This window comes from Phaenicophaeus curvirostris, assembly GCF_032191515.1.
Source record: "Phaenicophaeus curvirostris isolate KB17595 chromosome Z unlocalized genomic scaffold, BPBGC_Pcur_1.0 scaffold_52, whole genome shotgun sequence".
NCBI lineage: Eukaryota > Metazoa > Chordata > Aves > Cuculiformes > Cuculidae > Phaenicophaeus > Phaenicophaeus curvirostris.
This window is the reverse complement of record NW_027206665.1, coordinates 1,361,783-1,377,583: the sequence shown is the minus strand read 5'-3', so window position 1 is coordinate 1,377,583 and position 15,801 is coordinate 1,361,783. Positions and strand designations below refer to the sequence as shown.

At 40.4% G+C, this 15,801-nt stretch overlaps 1 protein-coding gene across 1 annotated transcript in view; it reads left to right on the top strand.

Annotated features, from left to right (window-relative positions):
* The window catches only part of LOC138733862 (ADP-ribosylation factor-like protein 15), a 52,599-nt gene extending 37,568 nt beyond the window's left edge, over window positions 1-15,031 (top strand). The window contains exon 5 of the mRNA XM_069881369.1: window positions 14,833-15,031. Coding sequence (XP_069737470.1) covers window positions 14,833-14,985 — 153 coding nt within the window. The 3' untranslated portion in view covers window positions 14,986-15,031. The remainder of the gene's footprint in view (window positions 1-14,832) is intronic.
* Window positions 15,032-15,801: the final 770 nt, after the last annotated feature.

The window sequence follows — 15,801 nt, the reverse complement described above, 5'->3', positions numbered from 1 at the left end:
AGGATGAGGGTGATGGCTCCCACAGCCTAGAATCTTTCCCTAGGCTGCATCATCCTCAGAAAAACATAAAAACATCCTCCATTAATAAGAAGAGGAGAGTGATTGTCTCAGGGGATTCCCTTCTAAAAGGAATGGAGGGACCCATCTGCAGATCGGACCCGCTCTGCAGAGAGGTCTGCTGGTTACCAGGGGTATCAGTGAAGGATGTAACTAGAAAACTTCCTTCCCTGGTCCAAAAGATGGACTATTATCCTCTGAAAGTATTCCAAATTGGTAGTGATGACACAGAGAACAGAAAGCCCAAAGCCATCAAGAGAGTCTTCAGGTCTCTAGGGAAAATGATGGAGGGCTCTGGGGCTCAAATAGTATTTAGCTCCATTCCAATGCTAAATACAGAGGAGGAGGAAGTCAAGAAGAAATTGATTAATGCCTGGCTCTGAGCCTGGTGTGAGGGGAGGGGCTTTGGTTTCTTTGATCATGGGGTGGCCCAAGCATCCCCAGGCTTTCTTACTAGGGATGGGACATGCGTGTCTCCTAGGGAGGCTAAAGCCCTTGCTAAAAATCTAGCTAAGCTCATTAACCGAGCTTTAAACTAGATGTGAAGGGGGAGGGGGATGAAACCAGGCTAGACAGGAGTGAGCCTGGATGTGGGACACCAGTGACTCAGAGATGATGTGCTGGTGAGGACCACCAGTACATCACCACAGAGCAAGTGGGGGTGATTACACCTGGGGGTGGTAAGGTAGGAACTGGCACTCTGGCATCAGCTGCTCCAACAAGCAGGCAACTGGGAATAAACTCTATTCCCTTTATGAGGGCTGAAGGTTTGCCAGCCCAGCTGAAGTGCATTTACACCAATGCATCCAGCATGGGCAATAAGCAGGAGGAGTTGAAAGATGTCACAGGGCAAGGAGGCTATGATGTCATTGCCATCATGAAAATGTAGTGAGATGACTCGTATAACTGGAGTGCAGATCTGGTGGGGTACAAACTCTTCAGGCGGGTAAGGAAGGGTAGGAGAGGAGGCGGGGTAGCCCTCGTTGTAAGGGAGGACTTGGACACCATTGAGCTCAATTATGGTGATGAGGAGATTGAGTGCCTGTAGGTTAAAATCAGAGGAGCCCAAAAGAAGGCAGATATTGTGATGGGATTCTGTTACAGACCACCCAGCCAAGAAGAAGCAGCTGATGAGCTCTTCTATAAACAAATGGGAGTAGTCTCAAGATCGCTACCTCTTGTCCTTGTGGAAGACTTCAGTCTTCCAGATGTCTGCTTGAAGTACAATACAGCAGAAAGGAAGCAGTCTAGGAAGTTCCTGGAGTGTGTGGAAGAGAACTTCCTCACACAACTGGCGAGTGAACCGATAAAGGAAGACACCCTCCTGGACCTGCTTTTTGTGAACAGAGAAGGCCTTGTGGGGGATGTGACAGATGGAGGACACCAGGGGCAAAGCGATCATGAGATGATAGGTTTTTCAGTTCTAGGTGAGGTGAAGAGGGGGATTAGCAGAACAGTCACATTAAACTTCAGGAGGGCAGACTTTGGACTGTTCAGAAGGCTGCTTGACAAAGTCCCATGGGAGACAGTCCTTAAGGGCAAGGCAGTCCACGAGGGCTGGGTACTCTTCAAAAAGGAAATCCTAGCAGCTCAGGAGCAAGCTGTCCCCATGTGCCGGAAAAGGAGCCATCAGGGAAAAATACCAGCTTGGTTGAGCAGGGAGATATGGGTGGACATAAAAAAGAAGAAGAATGTCTATGAACTTTGGAAGAAGGGACAAGCATCTTGGGTGGACTGCAGGGAGGAAGTGAGATTGTGCAGAGAAAAAACCCGGAGGGCTAAGGCCCAACTAGAGCTCAGATTGGCCAAGTCTGTGAAAGATAACAAAAAATCTTTCTATAAATGCATTAACAATAAAAGGAGGACTAGGGAGAATATGCAGTCCCTATTGGATGCAAATGGAACAACTGTGACAAAGGATGAGGACAAGGCTGAGGTACTTAATGCCTTCTTTGTCTCAATCTTTAATAGTAAGGAAAGTTGTTCCCTCTGTGTACACAACCAGGAGTTAGAGGAGCAGAAGGGGGATCCTATGATCCAAGAGAAGATGGTTAGAGACTTGCTTGCCCAGCTAGACACCCACAAGTCCATGGGGCCAGATGTGATCCATCCAAGAGTATTGAAGGAGCTGGTGGATGTGCTTGTCAGGCCCCTTTCCATCATCTTCCAGCAGTCCTGGAAGACTGGGGAAGTTCCACTGGACTGGAGACTGGTGCCCATCTACAAGAAGGGTCACAGGGAGGACCCAGGGAACAGGCCTGTCAGTTTGACCTCAGTGCCAGGGAAAGTCATGGAACAGGTGACCTTGAGTGTTATCATGAAGCACATGCAGGAGAACTGGGTGATCAGGCCCAGTCAACACAGGTTCATGAAAGGCAGGTCTTGCCAAACTAACCTGATCACCTTCTATGACAAAGTGACTCGGCTGCTGGATTAGGGAAAGGCTGTAGATGTGGTCTTCCTGGCCTTCAGTAAAGCCTTTGACACAGTTTTCCACAACATTCTGCTTCAGAAACTGTCAGCCTCTGGCCTGGAAAGGCGCACACTCTCCTGGGTGGAAAACTGGTTGGATGGCCATGCCCAGAGAGTGGTGGGAAATGGTGTGAAATCCAGCTGGAGGCCAGTGACAAGTGGGGTTCCCCAGGGCTCAGTGCTGGGTCCAGCCTTGTTCAATGTCTTTATCAATGACCTGGATGAAGGCATTGAGTGCACCCTTAGCAAGTTTGCGGATGACACTAGGCTGGGTGGAAGTGTTGATCTGCTGGAGGGTAGGGAGGCTCTCCAAAGGGATCTGAACGGGCTGGATCAATGGCCTGAGACCAGCGGGATGAGGTTTAACAAGGCCAAGTGCCGGGTCCTGCACTTGGGGCACAACAACCCTATGCAGTGCTACAGACTAGGGGAAGAGTGGCTAGAAAGCTGCCTGGAGGAGAGGGACCTGGGGGTGTTGGTTGACAGCTGACTGAACATGAGCCAGCAGTGTGCCCAGGTGGCCAAGAAAGCCAATGGCATCTTGGCTTGTATCAGAAACCGTGTGACCAGCAGGTCCAGGGAGGTTATTCTCCTTTTGTTCTTGGCACTGGTGAGACCCCTCCTCGAGTACAGTGTTTATTTCTGGGCCCCTCACCACAAGAAGGATGTTGAGGCTCTGGAGTGTGTCCAGAGAAGAGCAACGAAGCTGGTGCAGGGGCTGGAGAGCAGGTCTTATGAGGAACAGCTGAGAGAGCTGGGGTTTTTTAGCCTGGAGAAGAGGAGGCTGAGGGGAGACCTCATTGCTCTCTACAACTACTTGAAAGGAGTTTGTAGAGAGGAGGGTGCTGGCCTCTTCTTCCAAGTGACAGGGGACAGGACAAGAGGTAATTGCCTCAAGCTCTCCCAGGGGAGGTTCAGGCTGGACATTAGGAAAAAATTTTTCACGGAAAGGGTCATTGGGCACTGGAACAGGCTGCCCAGGGAGGTGGTTGAGTCACCTTCCCTGGAGGTGTTTAAGGCACAGGTGGACGAGGTGCTGAGGGGCATCGTTTAGTGTTTGATAGGAATGGTTGGACTTGATTATCTGGTGGATCTTTTCCAACCTGGTGATTCTGTGATTCTATTTGTGTTTAGGCCTTTTTAAAGTTAATGCATTGTGAAGTTCCTTGTTCAAGTATAATATGCACTGTGAGGCATGTAGCAAACTGATAAAAAGAAAAGCAACAAAAGCCCCAACCTGCATTAGTGAATGAGCTTTTCTTAAAAGGCAGTTCATCTCATGTATGATTATGTATAGAGGCGGGTGATTGATATTATGTCATATATCATTATATATTTCATACAATTTAATTATTTTTTTAAAATTAAGTTGTACTACTGTTCTCTCTGTCAATACAGATTTGTTCTGTAATTTTTTTCCAATATTTTTTCAAAATGTGTTGTTACATTATTTGGTGGTTTGAGTTTTTATGTTACTGTCGTAATAAAGGCTAAGAAATTATTTTAATGAAGTTGTATGAAATATTTGAGTATCTAAGGGCTTCTTTTTTTTCTATTCCAAAATAGATACATTCATTTTTCCTTCTTAATTAAGCCTTTACTCATGCCTGAAGATAAAGGAAGTAAGAGAATGAAATTTGTTTTACCTCTGTAGGGAGGAAAAATCAAGCTCTTCAGAATTATAAATTAAAAGATGCCATGTCACCAATAACGCAGAAAACATTGGGGTCCTTTTAGGTGCAGCACTATATTAATTGGCAATTATCTATGTGATTTTAAAAATATCTCATATACGGGGGTTCATATTTTTTTTCTTATTTCATTCACTTTGGGTAAACAGAGGCTGTGCAATGTTGCTTTCAATAGTACATGTATGCACAGAAGTTTGTTATACAGCCAGCACCATTCACTGAGCCATTTAATCTGTTCTGTGTATCAAAATTTCTTACCTACAGATAAAGTTGTTGCTTTATTTAAAAATATTTTTTGTGTGGATTTTCTGTGGTTTTCTTAGTTGTCGAATAAATTGCTATACATTCTTAAAAGATGAACAGAGGCTACAGAAATGGTGCTGCACATTCTTCAAGTATTCCATGTTTCTGCTCATCTGTTGTATCAGAAGAGTGCAAACTATGTAGTTTTAGTTGACTACTTTTTCTGTGGACATGCTACCTCTATCGTTTCTCATTAAGTTCAGAGTGCATAATTTGTTTAAATTAAAACAATAATTTAACGTAAATTGATTTTAATTACATTTTTGAATAATTGAATGTTTATTTTTTGGAGAGAAAATCCCCAATATTTTCCATTATTATTTCTCTAGCTAATTTCTTAAGGTAATTTTGAGGTTTATTGAAACCTTACTCTTAGAACTTAAAAAATAATCTTATTTTAAAATGGAATACCTTGTTTTTCAGAAGATTTTCTAAAAGTGAAAATAGAGTGTTGTTAAGGGGGAAAAAAAGCTTAATATCTTTGTATTCTCATTTATTATACAGAAGGCTGTTTTTAACCAAAAAAAAAAAGACCGCTTTTTCTTTTTTTCCCCTCTACTATTCTCAGTCTCTTTTGATCATTGGTCTTGGGTGACCCTATGTTCAGGGTTTTTTCCTTCATTTGACATGGACAGATTTTTGAAGTCTATGTCTCCTTTGGGAAACTCGGGCAGTTCTACTTGACTAATCTGTGATGATCTAATGAGTGGTAACAAGGTTAAGGGGATCATTTTGTTTGCTTTGAGGGGAGGATGGCTAACATAGAGTGGGAGAGAAGATATCTTTGGAGAAAAGAGATGCAGGGTGATGGATAGTGTGAAAAAGACTTGTTTGCACACATTAGTGTGCCTGATTTACTTCACAACAGGTCAGAAATGGCCCAAGGCAGGGTTGTTATTAAATTACAAAATTCAAAATCCCAGTATTTAAAAGCATTCAGATTTCTGATAGTTGTAAGTTAGAAAGTTTGTGGCTCACGTTTAATTTGCCATGAGGATATACAGAAGTACCAGCTTCTGTACAACATTAAAGGTACATTATAAAAATCATGCTGTAGATATAAACCCAGCTTTTTAAGTAATTTCCTGGTTAGATTGTTTTACAATAAAACTGGGTTTGAAAGAAAGGCCAAACATTAACTTTTTTAATGAAACTTGAAGACCCCTTAATTATGTGCACATGCTTCTTGTTTTGAGATCTGTAGAGAGTATGTGTGCACGTGTTTGTATAGTGTATAATTTTTATTTGTATTTATTAAATACACATACACATATATATGGATTTACATGTAAAAATAAAATTCTAGTGGCAGTTGCCCATTAATGTAGATTTCTGGTCTTCTGCAGCACATGATGATATTTTTTTTTTTTTCTCATTTTCTTTATTGTTTCTCTTGGAGTGAATGTTAAACACTAATCTTCATGCCGTTGGTCGTGAAATGAATATAGTTATCTTAAATTTTCACTTATAAGTGCAGAGACAAAAAAACCCATAAACTTTATGTTCTGAAGAATATTTTTTCTTAATAGTAAATGTTGCTTCCTGACACTTGAATTGAACTTGACAGTCTGTCTATAAGACGGAGTAATATACTTTCTTGTCTTTGTTTAATATTTTCAAACTTTTTGTCTGCTTTGCAATTGCAAAACAAAAAAAGTTGGAGTTACCTATTTCTGAATTTATAGTTGCTCTTTTGTTTCATTTGCTTACTTGGCAGTGGCCTGAATCTGCATGATTTGAAGTATGCAACTACCATGCATACCTTTTAAGCTGTTGCATTGATAGCCTTTAACTCACAGCAAACTCTCATCATTGCTATTTCTGATCTGGCTGGCTTTAGTAAACATGCTTGCAGCAGTTTCTGGCAAGCTTATTCCTTCTAAACCCTCTCCAAACTCTCCAGGCATTTAAAAGGTCTTTTGCCTGTGAGTCACCTTTCCCTTATTTGTAGTGTAGAAGGAATGTTTATTTATTGAAGAACTATCTGTTTTGAAATCAGGAATACTGAATTAAGTTTTTGGGGGTTTACATGTTTGTTGACGTTTACTTGACTTAGGAAGATGGCTGCTCGTGTCCAAACAGGGTAAAAGTTTAAAGGGCCTGCTCTTGCGGGTAATAAGGGGCAGGATTTGGCTGATGGTTTTTTGTGCATATAGAAGGCAGCAGATCATCAAGTCTCTGCCTCCTGTGCAGGGGCATGGATGCTCCAGGAGTGAGCTGTGTTTGAAGAGTAGGTCAGCAAAGTGGCATCTCCATTTTTGGTATAACCTTGGGGTGAGATAATTTGAAAATCTAGTACATCTGGTAGTGGGGCACATAGAACTTCTGTGTTAGTTTGGTTCAGTCGTGACTTGATATTTAAATCCTCTCCTGTTTACTATTGATCAGGATGTGCATGGGTCTGAATCTCCAAAAGGCGTTCGAAGACGAGTAATGTTTGTTAAGTATCACTTGATAAAAAAGTTTAGAGTCTTCAGCTGTAACCAGCACCCTGCTGGGGAGGAGACCTGATAGTTAAGGACAGTCCACTAAAACACTGTTGTAGAAGATAGTTGAGGCAGAGAGGGGTTGGAGGGCAAAAATAAAGATGTAATGAAAGAGGAGGAACTTGACTAGGTGTGCTAGATAGAACCATGGCTGAGGGGATACTAGAAATCTAGCTTCTCGGATGCAAAATATTTTGCAAAACTGTCCTTCTCAGGAAAGCTCATATTCATAATTATGTTTCTGTTCTTTCTACTCTATTTTCTTCTCAGATGCACAAAAACTGAATTAAAGAGATACCTGAGTTATAAATTGTTGTTATGCAAATCATTTAAACAATGAACTTGTATGCCAGTTTTCTAGTCCTGGGGACTTTACAGTTATTTCAGCTTCTGTATTCTGAAAAGTACAATTTTAAGTATTCCGAGACCTGCAATGAGCAACTGAAAATGCTTGAGAATACTATATGTATTGTCTGGGTATTATTGCTTGACAATGAAGGAAGAGTTGACTTGCCCTGCTTAGGATTATCAGTCAGGGACTCACAATGTTAAAGTCAATTGACTAAAATAAATCGGATGATGGAAAAATGTGCCAAAGCTGTGAAAATCATTAGGTTATTTTAGAGAAACTGTTAATTAATTTTGATTTTTTTAATTGATTGGATTTAAACTTTGAATTTATATTCAAAATACAATTTTTAGTGTGCTTACATAATCTGTCAGTTTGTAACTTGTTTGACAGCAGTAACTGCAAATTAATTGAAAGAGATAGTGATGTTGTTTTGACACTTGAGCATTGTTTCATTCAAAACCTTTTTTAACCCTTTGAAAAAGGTTATATGTTTGATATCAGTCTGGATTATCTCTTATTATGATAACTGGAACTAAATATAAATCTGCAGCTTTTGTTGCTAGGACAGATGTGAACAGTTATTCATCACCATGATGTTTATAATTGTCTTACTTGAAAGCATTGATAGTCTTGATTTCTGGTGATGAGAAAAATTGAAATACTTCTTATTGAGCAAATTTCTACTTCATGGCTACTGAAAATAGCTGTCTTTCAAAAAAAATTCGGTTTGTCGCCTTATTAAAAACCTCTCTGGTTTTGAGTCGGGTTTCTATATATAGAATCATACAATGGTTTGGGTTGGAAAGGAACCTTAAAGCCCATTCAGTTCCAACCCCCCACTGGAACAGGCTGTGGAAGACTGAAGTCTTCCACAAGGACAAGAGGTAGTGATCTTGAGACTACTCCCATTTGTTTATAGAAGAGCTCATCAGCTGCTTCTTCTTGGCTGGGTGGTCTGTAACAGAATCCCATCACAATATCTGCCTTCTTGTGGGCTCCTCTGTTTTTTACCCATAGGCACTCAATCTCCTCATCACCATAATTGAGCTCAATGGTATCCAAGTCCTCTCTTACATAGAGGGCCACCCCACCTCTCCTATCCTTCCTGTCCCTCCTGAAGAGTTTATACCCCACCATACCTACACTCCAGTTATACGAGTCATCCCCCTACGTTTCCATGATGGCATCTATGCCCTACAATAACTTCCAATTCATCCTGATTTTTGCCCATGCTGGGTGCATTGGTGTAAATGCACTTCAGCTGGGCTGGTGAACCCATCAGGGAATAGTGTTTATTCCCAAATGACTAGTCCTTGGATTATCTAACCCCTCAGTGACAGTTTCATCCTTTCCATCACCAGATGTACTTGCCCTGACTCGCTCTGTGGTGACATGTTGGCAGTCCTTGCCAGCACACCATCTCTCAGACACCAGATTTCCACTTCCAGGCTCACTCCTGACTAACCTGGCTTCATCCCCCTCCCACTTCACATCTAGTTTAAAGCTCTATTTATGAGCCCTGCTAGATTTTTAGTGAGGCCTTTAGTATCCCTAGAAGACAAGCGTGCCCAATCCCTAGTAAGGAAGCCTGGAGGTGCGTGGGCCAGTCCATGATCAAAGAACCCAAAGCTTTGCTCCTCATACGAGGTTTGGAGCCAGGTATTAACCGAGTCTTTTTGATCTCTTGCTCCTCATTCCTTAGCGTTCGAATAGAGCTAAACACTACTTGCTCCCCAGAGCCCTCCATCATTTTCCCCAGGGCCCTGAAGTCTCTCTTAATTGCTCTCAGCTTCCTGCGCTGTGTGTCATTGTTGCCAATATGAAATACTAGCAGAGGGTAATAATCTGTGGCTTTCACCAAGGAAGGAAGTTTTCTAGTGACGTCCTTCACTGATGCCCCGAATAGGCAGTGGACCTCCCTGTGGAGTGGGTCCGGTCTGCAGATAAGTCCCTCTGTTCTCTTCAGAAGGGAATCCCCCAAGACAATCACTCTCCTTTTTCTCAGAGAATGTTTTGATGGTCATTTGAGGATGGTGCAGCCTAGGGAACGTTTCTAGGCTGTGGGAGCCATCCTCTTCATCTTTGGGGATGGATTCCACTTGCAGCGCTTCATATTTATTCTTCACGGTAATCTGGGAATCTGGGGGTTTGTTGTGTGAATGGGGACAACAGGCTTCCTGCACCGGGCGGGAACTTGATGCCATTCTCCATCTTTTTTTCCCCTCAAACTTTCATTTGGCAGATGGGTAGTACACATCTGCGCTAGCTCTGGCAGCGTGCTTATTTTGTGAGAGGGCGCTGCTCCACTGATCTATTTCCCTCTCACACTCCCTGATAGTCCTTAGTCTAGTTACTTCCTCCCTCAGCTCTGCCACCAAGCGGAGGAGTTCCCCCATGCAGTGCAGCTTCCACGAGTGAAATCAGTACTGGTGGCGTGATTCAGTGAGGGAGGGGCTGGGGGCACTGCCTGCAGCACAGTGTCTGGGTAGCTGCATGTGCCCACTGAGGCTCTGTCTGGGAGGCTACATACATCCTGGCTACTGCAGCACCCGGAGCAGCTTTAATTTTATGCCGGGTGGCCACCATGGTTCTTGGTCCCTTGAGGCCGGCCTCCAGCCCCTCTCTGCACCCTCCCTGCCCGCTCAAACTGCCCCATTACACTAACACGCCCCACACTTGTTTGCCACACTCCTAATGAAGACACTGACATGGCTGTGAAGCTTTTGACTAGATATAATATACATCTGTTATTACAATTTTTTTTATTCCCAGCAAAATTATTCAGTAAAACAGCAATGGATGAAAAAAATATTTTATCCAATAACTTCTCTAAACACAGCCTGGTAATATAAGCGACTGCCTACATTTTGTATTTGTTTTCAACAGATGAACCAGAGTGAGTTGAGAGCCTTTTTGTGGTGGTGAAATTCCATATTAAAATTTTGAATTCAAATGAAAAATAATACTTTCCAGCAGGTTTTTTTTTCATATTGAGTGATAGATAGAAATGCTTCTATTCATATGTTACAGTATCTAAGTTTTCCTATATGTCTTACACTCATGCATAATGTGAATTGGCTGGTTTACGTTCAGTAACAGAATATATAAAAGCTTTCAGCAGGGCCTGATTACTTAGCTGAAGTACATCAATTTGGTACCATCAGTTCCATGATGGTATGCTAATTTACACCAGCTGAGGTTCTGGGCATGAACACTTTTATTTTGTCTTGACTTTTCTAGCATGTAGTTTAAGCAACATATGATAACCATATGCTTAGTGTATTGTGCCAGTAGAATGGAACTTAGAAAGGGGCCCATGGGATGAGTGGGAATAATTGGAAATGAGTGTTGTTAGATTTTATTAACTTCGGTATGTGGCATACATACAATGTCAACTTCTCTGTGAAACAAGGGCCCTATGTGAAGTCAAAACATACAGTGAGATCCTGTAACATAGTAGTAAAGAAATATTAAAATTCTGTTGATTTAATTCTTTGCATTTTCTTCTAAGGTTATATCTTAAAAATTTAGCAATCTTAAACACTTAAACACTTAAAAATGCAAAGCCAGTATGTAATTGCACGTCTAATGGGTCAGACATCTGAAGCATGTTTGAGTCTTTATATTTTGCTTTGGCATCCATGAACAGGCAGAATGCTTTTCACCATTTATGTGAGGGGAGGACAAAAGAGCTCCCTTTAGGAACTTACTCCTTTTGTACTAGTGCAGTTGAAGGGAGCTGTAAACTAATTACTGCTGATTATCTGATTATGCATGAACTACATAGGTGAGTATTCAGAGAATTTCAGCTTCCTTTGGCCATTTTTTGGTGATTAGTGTGCATCCTTGAAGGAAATCTGGAGGGGAACAAGTGTGACTGATGGCCATCGAGGCAAAAAGCAACTAGAGAAATGAAAGGAAAGCGGATGGAGAGCTGAGAGTATCCAGTGGAAAACTCAAATGTATAAATAGTGTTGGGCGTCTAGAATCATAGAATCATAGAATAACCAGGTTGGAAGAGACCCACCGGATCATCGAGTCCAACTATTCCTATCAAACACTAAACCATGCCCCTCAGCACATCATCCACCCGTGCCTTAAACACCTCCAGGGAAGGTGAATCAACCACCTCCCTGGGCAGCCTGTTCCAGTGCCCAATGACCCTTTCTGTGAAGAATTTTTTCCTAATGTCCAGCCTGAACCTCCCCTGGCAGAGCTTGAGGCCATTTCCTCTTGTCCTGTCCCCTGTCACTTGGGAGAAGAGGCCAGCACCCTCCTCTCCATAACCTCCTTTTAGGTAGTTGTAGAGAGCAATGAGGTCTCCCCTCAGCCTCCTCTTCTCCAGGCTAAACAACCCCAGCTCTCTCAGCCGTTCCTCATAAGACCTGCTCTCCAGCCCCCTCACCAGCTTTGTTGCTCTTCTCTGGACACGTTCCAGAGCCTCAACATCCTTCTTGTGGTGAGGGGCCCAGAAGTGAACACAGGATTCGAGGAGCGGTCTCACCAGTGCCGAGTACAGAGGGAGAATAACCTCCCTCGACCTGCTGGCCACACCGTTTCTGATACAAGCCAAGATGCCATTGGCCTTCTTGGCCACCTGGGCACACTGCTGGCTCATATTCAGTCATCTGTCAACCAACACCCCCAGGTCCCTCTCCTCCAGGCAGCTTTCTAGCCAGACTTCTCCTAGTCTGTAGCACATCTGATTGTGTCAGTCTGTTTTCATGTAGTTGTTTTATCTCTTAAATGTAAAAAAGTATTCCTTTTTAACTCTGAAAAAACTTACTTGTTTTTAGAAATGACTGACATCTTCTGAGTTAAACAGGGGAGAAGTTATAGTAAATTGGAAAATATTTGTTTCTGCAAACTTCTTTCTGGAACTTTCAAAGTAGTAGAGGCCACTTGCGAAGCTCTAGGGTTTAGTAAACTCCATTGTAGTGTGAAGTTTAAATGGGGAAATATAGTAACATAACATACAGTGTCTCTTGGGTTGTAGATGATAATTTTTTTGCTACTTCTGGTTTAGTTATTTATTATTTGTAAGCCAATTAGCATTATATTTCTATATTTGGATTAGAGACAAGTCATCTACCAAATCTTTTTTCTCTGTAGATATGAACAATATAGCTGTTACTTATGTGAATACAAGCAGGTGTGCCTTCATGTCATTATCAAAACTTTCTATTTCAAAAGCCACTGCTTAATGATCACTTATTTTAGCATTCATTTAGGACCTCTTAATGCAGATACTCTGAACTGTTCCTTAGGTGTGGAAAATGATGACAGCACATTGCTGGTTTTGTTACATTTTGATTATACACCAAGAAACAGTGAAAAATAAATTTTAATCAATGTTGGACACTGAGATAAATAATTTCTCTGCAATATTTGTTTTACTAAATCAACTGTTGCTGTTTTACTGCTGAAATTGAAATTTTATATTTAATTCTTTTAAACCCAAGTACAGTCCTTAGAATGTAATGACCTTTTCTTAATATTTTTTTAATATGGTATAGCCTTAATTCAAAAGGCTATGTAAATAAGATTGTGGATAGACTTCAGTGAGTTCAAGGGGCTGATGGCAATAGTCTTCCAGTAGAGAGGGTGTGGTGGACATCCTCTGAGTTGTGGGTCCAAAACCATCTCAAATTACTCGGGCATATTTGTCAGCTTAACACCAGCAGGCTGCTCTATCAGCTAGTTGCACTGGCACCTTGCTTTGTTATGTTTCTGTGCAGCTTTCACTTCCTCCCCTTATTTAGCAGAGGCTGTTTCTGAAACAGGCAAGAAAGCTTTCTTACCCTGCTTCTCTAATACTATTATCAGTGCCATTAATTCAATATATTAATGGAGGTAAATTAAATTTGGTGTCACTTGAGCTGCAGGAGACACTGCAGTATATCCCTTACAGAGACTGATATTTAGGTTCTGATTACATATAACCATGCTAACATATCAGATATTAATATGGCACTGAGATAACAATGTTAAAAAATAAGAATGCTAATATTAAAATACTGAATGTTGAATTCCCATTTATTTCAACTTGAGTGTTTTCTGAAATTTGTTTGAGGGGAAATGATACAATTCTACTTTGATAGAAATAAATTTTAAAAGATTTCACCTGTATCTTAGGTGTGGGAAGCAGAATTTCCCATCTTAAAACCACTTTTTTTTCTAATATCTGTTACTAGAAGCTCTGCTCAAAATTCCTTTCTAAAAAATAAGAAACCCTTCCTGACACATTGTCACAGTTGAATAATGATTTATGTGAGTTGATACAACTACAGTGAGTTTCTTCTATTAGAATTCATTATTAGATAAACAAAGTTGTAGTATAGACATTATAAGAGCTTCGTAGAGATGTTGCAGCTTTCTTGGGCTTTGGAAGCCTTTTTTTTTTTTTTTCCCCTGTACATGGAGCCTCGCACAGTGTAGCTCTAGTTACCTGTCTGGGGCCTCTACTATCACAATACAAGTAATTTTTCCTGTTGTTTGGCATATTTGTGACTCAGTCTGTGGTAAAAGAAAACTAAGAATATTTTGCAATAATTGCAAGGACCAAGAATGTGCAAACTAAGTCAGCACTAAATATTTCTGTTGGTATGTAGACAATAGCAAGTATTGATGGACATAATTTTTATGAAAATGGCAATCTGTGGATCAAAATATCCTGCAAACTGCTGTCTTCTCCTAAGAGGCATTAATAGGATTAAAAATATGTTTTTATAATGTACTTGCTATAATTGCTTATAATTACCTTAAAACCTTGCAATTATACATTGCATCAGATTCTTATGCCTCTTTGCTGCATGGTTGCTGCAGAAATAAAAATGGAATTAGTTTAATTAAAATACTTCCTTCTTTATAGGCATTATTGGGTATTGCTAATGAGCAGCTGAAGTCTACTGGAACATGCTGGATTTTGAACAAAGACCATCATAGAAAATCATCATGTCTCACATATAATATTTATTACTATTCTAATGACACTAGTGTGCTAGTCTACTGTGTTTAATTTAAAAAACAAAATTAATTTAAGAAACAAATTCTGCATCTTAAGTGTTTACCAATAACAGTATGATAAAACATACAACTTTAAAATTAAAGTACAAATGTAACCTAAAATTTCTTAGTTACTTTTGCTGATTTGTCTATGGTTTTGAACACTTGCTTCATGTGCTTTGCTCTTTGCCTTAAATTTTTATTCTTCCCCAGACCTCCCATGCTGTTAAATGCATGGGTAGAATGCTAGCCTCCAAGCAGGTCACTTGCCTCTAAAGAAAACACTTTCAAGTCACATCATATATCCTGTATTATAAGAACAGCTGTGGGTAAGATTCTAAAAGTTAGTAACCTGATCTTTTACGTGTTTTTTGATGGATGTGGTGGTAATGGTTTCTTTAGATGACAGAGACAGTGTGTTGTCATTATAATATTAACACATTGGTGTGTCTTTTTTTCTTAATAGATCAAAAAATATTTTGAACTTGAGCCACTTGCACATGGGAAGCGCTGGATTCTTAAACCCTGCTCCTTGGATAATATGGAGGCAGTAAAAGACAGCTTCTCCCTTCTTATAAACTTGTTAGAAGAGAGAGACTTCGAACCTTCAAGAATGTGAAACACAAGAGAGAAGAGTGGTTCTCCAGGCGTCACTGTACCTGCTCATTTTGGTGTGGTATTAAGACTGTGCTGTGATATGCTGTTCATATACAGTGCAGAATGTCCTTTTGTTAAAATAATTATCTGTGAATCAGGTACATGAATATTTTCAGTAAAGTTATCTACACTACTGAAATAGGGGATTCCTCTTGGCTTACCACTAGTTCTGCACACTATGTTGCTTTCTTGCGTTATCATCATCCTTGACAGGAAATGCTGCATGCACAAAATTGACAGAGTCTGCAAAGGAGGAATTCTACCTGCTACCTTGTTTTTTAAAAAATAGCTATTGTCTTAAGGATTTGTGAGACTAATTTGTATTAGCTTGTTTACTGACCCCGCAGTCTGGAAAGCACAGCCACTGAAAACCTTAATAGGATACCTTAAAGGCAAAGAGTTTCACGTTAATGCAAAGGTTAGTTTGAAGTTTTACTAAATGAAAACACAATTGACAACTTAGTTAATTCCTATTATAAAATCACTGCATAATCTTGTCAAAGGCAGAACCATTATTTTGCTGGATTTTTCCTGAAAGGGAAATTAGCATACAAATATGTGCAAGTCACAGTATTTGGAAGAATAAGTGACATAAGAAGATGATCTAAGTAACAATATTTTTAGAAAATACACAAAATTGGATAAAGTAATAACTTTCATTGAAAGTAGTTTTCCATAAGAGAAGCAAAGCAAGTATCTGCTGATTCAGCTGTGGAGGCTTTATTGCTAGTTAGAAATGTGACTGATATTAAATAAGGATTGCCTCTTGTATCACTCA